This window comes from Alligator sinensis, unplaced genomic scaffold (assembly GCF_000455745.1).
Source record: "Alligator sinensis unplaced genomic scaffold, ASM45574v1 scaffold633_1, whole genome shotgun sequence".
In the NCBI taxonomy this organism is placed as follows: Eukaryota; Metazoa; Chordata; order Crocodylia; family Alligatoridae; genus Alligator; species Alligator sinensis.
Window position 1 is genome coordinate 1,192,914 of NW_005842280.1, and position 14,757 is coordinate 1,207,670.

The following is a 14,757-nucleotide window of genomic DNA, read 5'->3' on the forward strand; positions in this document are numbered from 1 at the left end:
GAGGATTGCTATCCTGATAGCAATCAGCTTTCTTTCAAGTAAAATAAATAAATAAGAGCACAGTCTGCAAACGTAGAATGATTTGAATCTGACTTTTGCCATCAATCAGCATCATTTTCCCACTGACTGCAACACAATTAAAATCCAATTATCTCAATAATTTAATGGAAATTACTATCGCAAGAATGTATTTTTGCCATAAATGCTTTATGGAGGAACCTGACAGGAAAGAAATGACAATTTTGGGATGAAATATGGCTTTGTAAGGCTGCCATATGTCTGGGAACCCAGAACCTTCCCAAGCCAATGGGAGGGACTCTTAAATTTGGCCCAGCCATCTGATTCTAAAACTGGAACAGGCTTTTAGATCAGGCAACTCATCCCAGAAAACCTGGCTCTGCCACAGAAATACCATGTGGTGCCAGAGGTATCTTTCTGTGCCTTTCTCTGAATCCAGGCAGTAAACACACTGCATGTCTCTGGGATGGCTGCCTCCTAAACTAGAAGCAATGTAGCACCTGCATAGTACTTCAAGCAGGAAAATTAGCACTGCTAAATGACAGCTCTCCCCCATCCTAATTAGCCTGCCCACAGCACTGTTTAGAAGGCAGTACAATTTAGAAGGGTGCCACTGCTAAGTATGCTAAGTTTACCGTATAAATACTGCTTGCATTTAATTTCTTACCTTGCTGATGTAAAATCATTCCAATACACCTTTTCCTCAATTACCACATTATTTCTAAACCACAATAATTACTACCAATTTTATCATACAGAGTCAATTATATTGATTCTTCAGACAGCCTTCACATACCAAGCAGGTTTTATTTCTCTCAAATATGAAAGCCACAGTTGTTAGGGGTCTATCATATACAGGCTATCTGATTTGTAATTTTATAACAACAGGTGTTAACATTCCTGCAGCCTTAAATTTCCTTACACTATTATAGTCTCTGCTTCAAGAACTCAGTGCCAATAAATTAAATTCATTTTGAAGGGCAAGGATTTCCCAGGAAAATGAGTGGAATTTACTTCTCTGGGAATGTACCAGATTGTAAAAGTAATTTGTAGTCGTTACTTTGATTTTGTGCCAAAAGCGGGGGTGATACTTACCTATACTATAATATACACTAAGGAGCAAAACTGATTGATGTATGTAAAGAGTGTGGATGGATTAAAATCTTATAAAAGTTTTGCATGGCAAGGACTAAAACAAAAGAAGGCAGGTCAATTACAGCGAGCCATGAATTCAACATCTGTGTTCAGTCCTTGATTCTTAGTGTCCAGCCAGCTTATGAATTTTTGTTCCTAGGCTCACCTTTTGAAGATGTTGGAAGGATAGTGAAGTCAGAAAGTGAATTCATGGCTCACTATAATTGACCCGACTACTCCTAATCTTTCTTCACACCACAGATGATAATGACCCTCTTCCCTATTAAAGGTCTTGGTCTTCCACTAATGAATCTATATTTTCGCGTCTGCTAGCTATTCCTGGGAATTTCTCTCTTCTCCAATTTAACAGCCTTGCTGCTGTTTTTAGTTTTTGCTGTGCCTGCTTTTTCCTCAGACTTGAAGAAGAATGCACTGCATCTGAAAGCTTGCCTAAGCCTATACTAGCCATGCAGTTGATCCAATTAAAGATATCACCCATAAAATTCTTCCCTCTCACATACCTCCTGGACCATCACAGTTACAACATCATTCAATATCATAAAACTTTTGTAATTTTATCATAACTAGGGAGTACTGTGCGCCAAGGATTAGCCAAAAAGGATTAAGTTTTACTCTCTCCTTTTCTCATTATTTTACAAAAAAAAAAGTCTCATGGCTTAAAAGAATTTCACTATTTATTCAGTTATAATTAGCAAGAAGTTTTGTCTCACCTGAAAGTTACCATGGAGAATTTCTTAGGAATAAAGATCTTCTCTCAAAAATACATGTTAAGTAATTATGGGCATCTTTTATATTAAAATATTCTATTTCGAAATATCACAGCACCATTTCACTTCAATTACTCCTAGTTTATTATTCTTTTATCTTCTACACTGCATCCTGGAATCATATTAACTGAACTACATTTGCTAACCATCTTAATAAAATTCTACAGTGGTGGTTCACTATAGACCACACAGGGAATTAAAAATGGTATGTTGAGCAATGATGATTTGCATTCAATTTAGTATGCCTTAGATTTAAAACACATGAGAAGAATAAAGAATAAAGCCAGATCATATGAAAAAATGCAAATAAGTTAATTAGGTCAGGAAAGTAATGTGAAGATATAGCTATGCTTAAAAGAAACAGCTTCTGATAAAATCAGCTACGCTCATATTATATTGTTATTGCAATTGCACACTTGTAAAGGCTTTTCTTCACATATCAGATTTCACACTTTCTGCTCTTTCTTTTAACTAATGAAATAACGCCTCAGCTTTCTAACTGCGTTACCACGCTAAAGCAGCAGAAATCCACGACTGCTGTTTATCAGGAGTGCAAGAACAAACAATGAGCAACTGATTACGACCACATAGCAGCTTGAAAGCATATTAAAACATATCTGCTCTAAGATCACTTCTTAAAATTCTTAGAACTAAAACAGAATTTAAACAAAAGACTATTGGCATATACAGTCTTACTCACTGCACAATTAGCACCTGAATATATTCCTACTCTTACAGCTACATCTTTTTTACTTTAGCAACTATTCTAGCATCTAATCATCTGACAAGCACACGTTTTATGAAAGGCCAAGAGAAATACTAAAACTTAGAGCAATAAGCTTTACCTTTGACACAATCCACCATAGTGCTTATTCAAATAGCATATTTAAAAAAATGGAAACTCCTTACCCTTTTTCTCAAATTGTAGGTTAAAATGAGGTTCCTGGAGAAGGAGTGTGAAAAAGCTGTATAGAACTCCAGCACTTTCTGTAATGCATCCCTTTTAATCACATGAAGATCACAGTACGTCAAAGCCCTTACATTAGCACAGGACTGGGCAAGGGTAGCTTCTTTCCAAAACACATCACCAAAAACATCTCCTTTGCCTGGAAAAAAACAAAACAAAACAAAACAAAAGTATCATAGAAGCTTATAGGAAAGACTGAAAAAAAGACACGGAAAGTACAATAGGCCTATCATTGACTTGCTTCAAGCCAGTATACCAGTAATTCATCTTCCATCCTCCAACTGTCAACCACCACTGTCAACTGTCAACCAATCATCATTTTTACTAGAACTTCCCATTTTGATCACTCTATAATGCTTCTTATTATGGGAATTCAGAAAAAAAACCCAAAATAATATCACAATCAAAATATCAGGTGGCAATCATCAGGTATCTGTATCATCAGGTGACTTTCTTTAAGACCAAGAGAAGCAAGTTAGGTTCAAGGAAAGCATTGTTCTTTGATGCTTTTCAAAGAGATTTAAAAAAAGGAAAGAGGAAGTGTTATTCTCTTTCTTTGTATAACAGTTGTGTTATTCTCTTTCTTTTTATAATAGACTTGTGATTTTTATGTTACCTATAATTGCTGATTACTAAGTCAATACAGTGATCTTATAAAATACATCAATACTATATACAGTGTGATCCCATAATGAAAAATGGCATTATATATTAATATTGCATTCAAAATGGCCATTACCTATACTGGAGCATGGGTGGGAAAGACCATTCCTGAGATACCATATTATCTCACATACCATGGTCCCCCAAGTAAGACATGCACCTTGTTTTGGGAAAGCAAAATGAAGGAAAATTTCTTTCAGAGTCATGGCTGAATTGTGAGCGCATGGCTGAACTTTTACTGGTCAAGCAAAAGCTGCTTTTAACCCTCTCATAGACACTGCCAAATTGGCAGCAGCTCAGCCAAAAGCTATTGAAAATTCAGCAGAAACTGTAAACAGGTTAGGACTAACTGCGAGGTACATCCTGCCCTTCCCTTTCAGGCTGGGAAAGAAGGACAGCCCCAGGAGCCCTACAGCTCTTTATGCAGCCATTGCATGCTTCACTTCTGGCACAGAAAAATCAGCTTCCCTGCTTAAGACGTGCACTCCAGTCTTGGAGGGCTGATTTTTTGAGAGGGGAGGTATGTGTGGTACGTGAGTAAATAGAGTAGTATAAAACATACAATTTTCCATAATCATGAACAGAGTTTGACACTTATATTTGGGGGTGGAGAGGACACAAGGGAAGCAGTTAGTGCTAGGTGCCACCAAGAGCACAGGTACCAGAACTGCTTAAGTCATCTCGCAATAGGTGGACAGTTGTGGAAAGGACAGTCCAAAGCCCCTCCCCTCAGCCTTGCCCATAGCTACATAAAACCTTAAAAATAAAAATGTAAGTTGCAGCAGCAATTCTTAAGATCAAAAAAATTGTCAAGACCTTTATTTATCTTGCTGGCTTCAGCTGGGCTGTTTAGAGCTCCTCCCCTAAACAGTTGTATTAAAATATTCAGTCAAAAGGGGAGCAAGAGGTCAAGTAAACTTCTACGTCAAAGGAGAACGTCTGTACAATTCTACAAGCTTACCTTCGGCCACATATAATCTTTTCCACTAGGCTATAACTGTTTTCCCCTTAAGTAGAGTGACATTGCCCTTTTGGTATATTATACCTATACTTAACAAGGTATGTTACACTCTTCTGCAAAACCCCCATATAATACTTTTTAAAATAGAAGCTAATTTTGTCCCTGTGGAGGAACAGCAGCTCTTTTTCAAGCATTCACATATATTAAATGTGACCATCCTTGTCACCTTCAGCTTCACTTATTCTTTTTGCCAGGGTTAATATGAATTATATTAATATATGTACCATGGCACCTATTTTACCCTCCTTCCCTACTTCCTATTGTCCTTAAAGAGGACCGTACATATACTCAGAGAATACTCTTAAAATAGACCTTTTGTGCTGCTTGCTATTGTTAATGTAATCAAATTGTTTGCATGATTTTGAATTCTAATAATAAGGAATATAGCAGAAGAACTAAGTACCCTGCACAACAAACACCCCTTTTTAAAAAAAAATAAAATTATGCTCATCACTTATAGATTTTTTGTCTGGTTAAACATATGCTGTTTAGATTGAGTTGGTGATTAAAAATGGCCCCAAGACCCACAAGCTTCCTGGCCGGCACTCACAGGGGGGGCACTGGTGCTCCTGCCTGCACCTCTGCCCGCTAGCTAAACAGGGAACACAGTTGTTCCATGTGTATTCATTTCCAGTGAGCCCATACCAAATCTGCTGCTTACAACTCAAAATATGATTTCCTCAACTGCTAGTCCTGCACTCAATCTGAGCTATGGAAGTCAAGCTGTGTTCTTTCTGCCTCTTCAAAGTTTTTTGAATAACACAAGTAAAAATTATTCACAACCAAGCAGGTATACTGTATCTAGGAGACAAATCTATACATGTACTTACAATACCAAAAAGTACAAGGACACTGATCTAGAGCAGAGGTTCCTAAACTTTTTCTTATTGCATACCCCCTTCCAGATTTACCAGCTGCCCATGTACCCCTACCAGCATACATTTCATATTTTAACCCCTTAAATGCCAAATGTTATTATAACAAAAATTAAATCCATCATTACACAATTTCTCCCACGTACAATCCCTGCCCCTCTGAGATGTCTTGCATACCCCTGATCTAGGGTATCTTTTTTACTTGTTCCTATTATGAGGGTTTAAATATGTAAGAGGCCAAGGACATCTTAAGACTTACTCCAAAGCCCATGTAATCAGTATGAGCCTTTCCATTGACTTCAATGGACTCTGGGTCACATTTTCAAGGTAGGTCAAATAAAACATGTGTACCAAAGTCAATGGTGCTGGCTCAAGCTTTTACATCACTTGAAGCCAGAATCTGATTTGATGACTTTTATTCAAAAGATCAATCTTTTGAGGGTTTAACCCCCTGTGAATGTGTTTAGGCTGGTAATGAGAAGGTTTTTGACCATCAGAGAAGTGAGATTTTGGAATAGCCTCCTCACAGAAGCAACAATAGTGAAAAAAGTCATAACTTCTCTTAAGATGAAGCTTAATTCTGTTTATGAATCTGATTACACTAGGCAGTTGCCTGCAATAGAATGAGAAAGGACTTCATAATTCAGGGGCTCTCTATGTTCCTGAGCCTCAAACAACAAAACATATCCAAGGATTCAGACTTTATTGCTCCTCTGTTTTTTGGTGCAATGAAATGCTCCAAGGTCATTCTGCTACAATACTACAGGAGCTTCCTGATGCTGCTGCATAGAGTCTCAACAGCAGTACAGCGCTAACCATAACCTTGGATATCATGTAGGTTTGTGCGACGCTTTGGTAGCTGATTCGATTTGGAGGACATTCGGCTCGATTTGGGGACTGAATCTCCGAATCCGAATTGAATCGGGAGACCAATTAAAAGCTCTGAAATTGATTTGAAGCATCTGAATCCATTTGAAAAAGCTTGGAAAAGATTCAGCCATTTCAGAGATTTGGCCATAGACAGGCTGCTGACACAGCTGCCTCCAGCTGGTAAGTCTGTTGGGGTTGGGGGGAGAGGGCAGGGAAGGAGCATGGGAATTGGAAGGATTGGGGCTGGGACAAACTGCCCAGCAAGGGCAGGGGAGGGGTGCGTGCTACTCAGGGGGGGATGGGATATGGGTGCAGCAGCACTGGGAGTGGGGGCTCTGCCCTGCTGCCACTTGCCCAGCTGGGGCAGGGGGGGAGATGCGGGGGGGACATCAGCTGGGCAAGCAGTGACAGGGCAGAGCCCCTGCTCCCAGCACTGATGTGGGTGCAGCAGTGCTGGGAGAAGGGGCTATGCCCTGCTGCTGCCCAGAGCAAGCCATACAGACATCGTGCCTCCCTCACACCAGCTGGGCCAGGCTGGGGATGGGGCCAGGTAGGGCAGCCATGGGGGCTTTTCCCGTGGCTGTGCCCACCAGGGCAGAGGCAAGCACAGCTGGAGGAGCTGCAGGAGAATCCCCCATGGGTGCCCTGCCCGGCCCCATCCCCCACCTGGCCCAGCCTCCTGGCACTTTAAAAAAAAAGCCCTGCACTCGCTGGCTGCAGCAGCATTGATTGGGGCCTCTGAGGGCTGGTGACACAGCCCCCCTGCAGAGTGTGAGGCAGTGGGGATCACACCCCCCACCCCCACTTGGCACCCGAGCCACAGCTGCTCCATGGTGCGGGTGTAGCGAGGCCCCCCGGAGCCACAGCTGCTCCATGGTGCGGGTGTAGCGAGGCTCAGCTCAGCAAGGCACCTCATCTGTCTGGGAGGTGGGGTGGCTTCACACATAAGCTGGAGCCTGGCACCACTCAGCCCCAGTGGCTCCAGCTCCCAGGGAGCACGCGGCACCCTGCCAAGCCGCACTGCACCCATGCCATATGGGGCAGCTGCCACACAGGTGCCAGGTGGGGGGGTGATCCCCGCTGCACCCCACTGCCCCACACTGCATGGGGCAGCTCTGCCACGAGTGCCTAGAGGCTCCAATTGCCACTGCTGCAGCCAGTGAGAGCAGGGCTCTTTTTTTTGTTTGTTTGTTTAAGTGCCAGGACTAGGCTACACCTAGATCATCCCCCGATTAGCTGCAGAGCAGCCACAGGGGTTTCTCCTGCGGCTCCCCCCACCCGGGGAGAAGCAGGCACAGCCAGAGGAGCTGCAGGAGAACCAGCAGCCGCCCAGCTGTGCCTGCCTCTCCCCGGGCGATCCGAATCACCAAATCTCTCAGAATTAGCACCGAATCTTCCAAAGCCTATTCAGCTGAATCAATTCATGACAGAGATCTGAATCTACAAATCGAATTGCTGTCCTCTGAATCGGCCGAATCCAAATCAAATACTTCCCTAGTAGCACAGGCCTAATATCATGCTATAGTGATGACCTGCGTCTTTGAAACTTATCAGAATTGCACAAGTGCTAACAAGATACCGTATCCAGACAGAATATCATTCGAGTGTTTCAATACAATACCCCACAAAGAGCCAAGTCCTCATGATTTTGCCTCTCTATCCAAACAAGTAGAGAAATTGTGAGTACAAAATGGGAGATGGCACAGTCTCCTGTGACTCTCTTCTGTTCAACTATCTGGCTAAAATACTGCGGGAATGGTAAAAGAAAAAAAATCAGATCTGAATTTCTCAATATGCTTTTCCTGCTTTATTTATGCTCCACAAGTCAAGCAGGAGCAGAGGATCAGCCCAAGGGTCATCAGCATCCAATTCTGATCTCCCACCAGTTATCCAAGTGTAACTCCATTCACTCCAGTAGCTCTACTCCAGATTTACAAAGATGTTTGGGAGATCAGATTTAGCCTGCAAAGGCCTCTGTGATATACTCTAGACCCAGCCTGCCCTGCCTATTTGTTCCCACACTGGGCACATCTACAAGTGCCCCTATGGCACTGTTGTTACTATGCCATCATTTAGTACTTCCTTTTAGAAGTTCTAAATGATGGTGCAGTAACAGCCTGTACTGCACCATGTCAGTGGTGTACAGTTATTTTTAGCCGCCACGTTTCCATAGCAATGCGCTATGCTGAGAAAGCACATTGCTACAGTGACGTAGCTGCAGCAGCACGGTTTGTGCCCGCCAACACTATGTCACCATAGCATGTTGCTACAGTGAAGTAGCATCACATGTAGATGTACCCAATATGTACCAAAGCCTGGAAATGAATTATTGTAGCTAGTTTGGAGGAGGCCTGGGTATACGCCCCAAAGCTGTTCTCAGGCACTCTCTCTCAGACATGCTTCTTGCCAGGCACTCAGGACTATCCTAAGCCAACCTAGTGCCTTGTTTCTGGAATTGGCATGTGCTGAGCAAGTGGACAGGCTGTGCTTCTCAACAGTGGCCCCAGGTATGGCACAGAGGCATTGTACACATGCCCTACAATGTGGCTTTCCTTAAAGGGCTCCTCTTTCTTCCCATCATTCTTGTTGAAAGTAAAATGTAATTGAATCCATTTTGCATGAAGAACTTTTGCCAAGAAGTATGACCATTGCAGCAAAGAGAAAAATAGCTTGACTTCACCTTATATAAGGCAGTGATTCCCAAAGGGTGTCCTGCAGCACATGAGTGGGATGTAAGAGAAAAGGAAATATTCCATTAGGTCCCCTTGTGTAAGGAGGTAAATCATAGTCACAGGCATGTCTAAACATTCATTAATGCACCATAATTAGTGTGTATTAAGTTTAGTACTTGTATAAAAAACTACTGATTCAATGTGCAGTAACTGGCACTACTGCACAGTAGCACCAGCACACGGCTTTTTAGTAACACTAACTGCGCAGTAGCTTAATACTACTGCACATTCATGTATTACCATGGTGTTTGCACTGCACGCTAATGCTCAGTAGAGTTAGGTTACTGTGCAGTTAGTGTCTCGTGTAGATGCATCCACAGAGTCAAAAGAAGTAGGACTGGAAGGGACCTCCAGAGGTCATCTAGTCCAACCTTTGCCTGAGGCAGGATCAGCCCTATCTGAACTATTCCATACAAACCATAATCTAAATTCTATATAAGACTAAGGGACCTGAACCCATTCAGCCTCCACAAGAGAAGGCTGAGGGGGGATCTAGTGGCCGTTTACAAACTAGTCAGGGGGGACCAGCAGGCATTGGGAGAGTCTCTGCTCCCCCGAGTGCTATGAGGAGTGACTAGAAATGACGGTCACAAGCTGGCAGAGGGTAGATTCAGACTAGACATCAGGAGGCGCTACTTCACAGTCCGGGCGGCTAGGATCTGGAACCAACTTCCAAACTAAGTGGTGCTGGCTCCTACCCTGGTGGTCTTTAAGAGGAGGCTAGATGAACACCTTGCTGGGGTCATTTGACCCCAGTACTTTTTCCTGCCATGGCAGGGGGTCGGACTTGATGATCTGCTCAGGTCCCTTCCGACCCTACCAACTATGAAACTATGAAACCACCCCCCACCCTGACACAACATAGACCTAACACCCTAACTAACCTGCCACAGGTAAAGCAGGGGGACCACAACAGCCTACATCCTGCTTCTATAAAATGTTGTTGATATATGTTCAAGAGGTCCCGGGTAGAGGGTCATGCCTCCCTCCCCTCCTCCTCCCCACTACAGAGGAAGGTAAAAACCGCCACAGTCCATACAAATCTGATCATGGGGTAAAATTCCTTCCTGGCCTCAAATATGGTGATTGGTCTGACTCTGAGTGGAGGGGCAAGACCCTCTAGCCAGGAACCTCTGGCTTTGCTCCTAGCAAGAGAACAGACACACCCCAGTCAAAGTCCCCAGCCTTAGCTGTAGCTATCACCCAATGCTGCTGGGGAGGCTTAAAAACACCCTGACATATAGCAAAAAAAGGTGGGGTGGGGAAGGATGAGCAATACACATGGTAGAAAATAGGCACAGCTTCACCTAGATCATCCCCAATTAGTGGCTGTCCAAACTCTTGTTGAACAACTCCAGTGATGGAGAGTCCACAACTTCCCTAGGCAGTCTATTCCACTGTCTCACTCTTCTCACAGTGACATTTTTCCAGATATCCATCTAAATTTACTTTGCTACAACTTCAAGCCACTTGTCCATGTCCTCCTCTCTCAAGCAGGACAGAAAAGGTGCTTTCCCTCTGCTTTATGCCTTCAAGTATTTGAAGGCTGTTATCGTTTCCCCTCTTAAGTGCCTTTTCTGCAACCTGAATACACCTAGCTCATTCTGACTCTCCTCATATGACTTGCCTTCCAAGCCCTTGATTATTTTTGTTGCCTGCCTCTCAACCTGATTTAACTTCTCCAAGTCCTCTTTAAAATGTGGAGCCCAGAACTGCACACAGTACTCCAGATGAGGCCCAACCAGTGGTGAGTACAGAGGCACTATCACATCCCATGTTTTGCACCTAATGCTTCTATTGATGCAGCCCAAAACCACATTCACATTTTGTTTGGCTGCATCACACTGCAGATTCATATCGAGTCTGTGCTCTACTGATACTCTCAAATCCTTTCCACAGAGCTGCCATCCAGCCAGGTGTCCCCCATTTTGTATTTGTGTTTTTTATTATTCCTCCCGAAGTATAGCACCTTGCATTTCTTTGCATTGAACTTCATCTTGTTAGTGCTATAGCCCAACTGCTGCAGTTTAACCTTCTTGCTTCCTTTTTGTGCCACTTGTTGCAGCACTGTAGCTCTCTGGCCTTTCCCAAGAGTTAAGTAGCTTCGTTGATTCCTTTCTCCTCTGGACTGTGTGCTCTGCTGCTGAAGGGTTTTGATCACCATCCCCCATGGATCCTAGGTTGCAGACAGAAATTTAGCTCCCCGCTTTGCAGAAAGCGCCATGAGTTAGACTGATCCTCCTGAGCCAACATATGTTAGCTGGAATGGTAGGAGATTCAGCTCTAATTTGGAGCTGATCCAGGGAGAGGCTGCATCTCTCCCCTAGGACCAACTCTCCCCCCCCGGACCCTCCTGTCATAGCTTCAGTACTGTGTCTGGATGGGGGGGGAAGGCAGGGGGGGAGTTTGTTCTGGGAGTTCCCTAGCTGTGCTGAGTGGGAGGGCAGGTGGATTGGAACCGCCCCCCTACCTCCAGCACCAGCTGTGCAACTCCCAGAATGAACTCCCTCCTCTCCCTTTCCCCCTTTCCGTTCTGAAAACAGTGCAGGGAGAAGGGCTGGGCTGCCTCAGCTGAGCCCTGTTGTAGGCACGTGCAGACAGAAATTAATTAAGGCACTCTGTTTTGGAGTGCCTTCATCTGAGCCCTCATGCAATGAGGGTTCAGATTGTTGCAGGATTGGGCCCTTTTAAAGTGGTCTGCAGCCATGCACTTGTGTTTGGTCGTGGCTGTAGATTGCTTTCTGGGGCCAGATCAGGTGAAAATTGTCACATTTGTCTACACCCCTAGTTTAAAGCCCTCCTTACTAGGGCTTATGACACCCAAAAATGCTCTTTCCTGTTCTCCTCAAGTGGATCCCACCGCCTGATAGCAGCCCTCCTCTCATGAACATCTGCTTGATGCCAAAAAGCCAAAGCCTTCAAGTTGACACCACTGTCATCCATGCATTCACTTCCAAGATATAACGGTCTCTGCCTGGACCCCTACCTTCCACAGGAAGGATCAATGAAAACACCAATTGTGCTTCAAGCTCCTTCCTTAATCCTCCTGCCAAGAGCCTAATAGTCACCTCTGATCTGGTCAGCATCATTCCTGGAAGTATCATTGGTGCCTACATGGACAAGCAGGAAGGGATAGTGGTCCAAAATATGAATGAGCTTTGGCAAGCCCTCTGTGACATCCTGAATTTATACTTTAAGCAGGCAGCACACCTCCCAGGTCCCGAAATCTGGACAATAAATTGGTGCCTCTGTCCCCTGCAGAAGGGAGCCACCAACCACCACCACTCTTCTCTTCTTGGTGCAGTGGTCCTTGAGCCCCTCTCCTTCGAGCCTTGTACTTCCTGCTGTCCTCCTTCCTGCTGTCTCCTCTGCCTCATGCCTGCAGATGTCTTCTCCTCTGCCTCTTCCTCAGCAGTTCCACCACAGAGTGCTTGAAAGCGGTTGCTGACTTCAATCCACTCCGCTTCAATTCTGGGGGTCCTCCTCCTTCGAGTAATCACATGCTGCCACTTTTCCTCATTGCCCTTTAGCCCCTCCAGTACCAGCTTCTTGTAACTCTTGTCCAAATAATCTTCCTGGTTCTGGATGCAATGCAGCATGGATACCTGTGCTTCCAATCTGTGGATCTTCTCCTCCAGGGCAAACACTAGCTTACACTTGATGCAGATGAAAAGCTCAAACTCTCTGGGAGGAACATGAACATAGCACATGACATAATATAACACAAGGCACAACAGCTGACCCAGACTCCATTTGTTCCTCCTTTGCTCGTTGAAGCACACTTATACTGTAAAGATAAAAAAGGGGGAAAGAAGGGGAAGGGGGAAAAAAAGATACACCACATGAACCTGCACATCAAGCACTTGCATCATGGTCCTTGCCCAAACTCCCATACACACACGCACTAGCACGCACACAAAGTCACCTGCTCTCTGGCTCTCTTGTGACAAACTCCCTATGGCAAACTCCTTCTCTGCTTGCCACCCTCTGTTTGCTCTTTTCCTATATGGCACTCTGTACCTGCCACAGCTACTCCAGCAGTGCCTGCAGACAGGGCCATCCCTGTGGGGGGAAAATTGATGGCAGTGACAGCTTCTTCAGACCCAGGGCCCGTGGGACTGGAGTTGGGGCAGGGCCCTGCATGGGCTGATTTGTGGGGGTGGGACTGAGGTCTGGTGACTCCCCTGCCTGCCCCTCTTGTGAGCGTCTTCAGGCTCTGGAGGGGCAGGTGACAGAGTTCCAGGCTGAGGTGAGCATGCTGCAGGGGATCTGGGCGGTGGAAGATGAAATTGATATGTATTTCTGTTCTCTGCAGGGATAGGAATGCACTAGAGAGACCCCACGTGCACAGCGCCCAACTAATCAGTGGCAGCAGGGTCCTGTCAAGGCCAGGGCAATGCATACAACTGCTGTGCCTGCTCCCCAGACACCCCTTGGGAACAGATATGTGGCCCCTGGCCCCCCTGGAGGAGGAGGCAGAAGATCAGGTCCCCAGAGAAATTGAAGCTGCTTGACCTACATCACTGGCTCAGAAGAGGCACACCCCGAGAAGGAGATGCAAAGTTCTGGTCATTGGGGACTCCATCCTGAGGGGAACCGATGGTCCAATCGGCGCTCGGAGCCCTGGTCACGGCAGGTCTGCTGCATGCCTGGAGCGAGGATTTGCAACGTCACAGAGACCATCCCTAAAATCATCAAGCCCTCTGACTCCTACCCACTGGTTGTGGTCCATGTGGGTACAAACGATGCATCCAAGGGCAAGCCGGATAACATCATGGTAAACTATAAGGCCTTGGGACACCAACTGAAGAAGACAGGAGCCCAGGTGGTATTTTCCTCCATTCTCCTGGCACGTGGATGGGGTAGGCATCATGAGACCTCCACTGACACAGTTAACCGGCGGCTTTGGAGCTGGTGCCACGAGGCAGGCTTTGGGTTTTTTGACAACGACCCATGTTTTTGTAAGGAGGGCATGCTGGGGTGGGATGGGCTTCACCTCTCCCCTAAGGGCAGACATATCTTTTCCTCTAGGCTGGCTGATTTCATATGGCGGGCTTTAAACTAGCTTCGCCAAGGGAAGGGGCCACTTTGAGTGGAGAGGATGCTTCACCAGCATGCAGGGTGACAAAAGGAAGGGAAGCCCAGGTAAGCATCAACATCCAGGGAGCAGGGGGCCACAACTGTCCTGGGATTGGGAGGGAGGCACGTGCACCCTCAGGAGGCCTCAGGTGCCTCTACACTAATGCTCGTAGTATGGGGGGTAAGCAGGAGGAACCGTGCCTCATGATTGTGAGTAAGAACCCAGACTTAGTAGGGCTCACAGAAACCTGGTGGGACCCTACCTACAACTGGGCGGTGGGCATTCAGGGATACACCCTATATAGAATAGACAGGACAGAGAGGAAAGGTGGGGGGGTGGGGTGCGCTCTATGTCAAAGACCACCTCACATCATCAAAGATTAGCTTCGGTTTAGAGGAGGGTTGGGCAGAGACACTATGGGTCAAACTACAAGGGGGGCATGGCGAAAGGGACTTTACAGTGGGTGTCTACTACAGATCACCCAAACAGGGGGAAGAGCTAGACCAGGACTTCTCCAGTCAGCTTATGGAGGCAGTTAGGTCAAGGGCTGTTATTGTCATGGGTGACCTAAACTACCCAGACATTTTCTGGGAGGAGCAGACAGCCAGG

At 45.4% G+C, this 14,757-nt stretch overlaps 1 protein-coding gene across 1 annotated transcript in view; it reads right to left on the reverse strand.

Moving 5' to 3' along the window:
• KCNH1 (potassium voltage-gated channel subfamily H member 1) overlaps positions 1-14,757 on the reverse strand; it is a 342,230-nt gene that overhangs the window by 117,621 nt on the left and 209,852 nt on the right. The window contains exon 10 of the mRNA XM_006027988.2: positions 2,850-3,046. Coding sequence (XP_006028050.1) covers positions 2,850-3,046 — 197 coding nt within the window. The remainder of the gene's footprint in view (positions 1-2,849; positions 3,047-14,757) is intronic.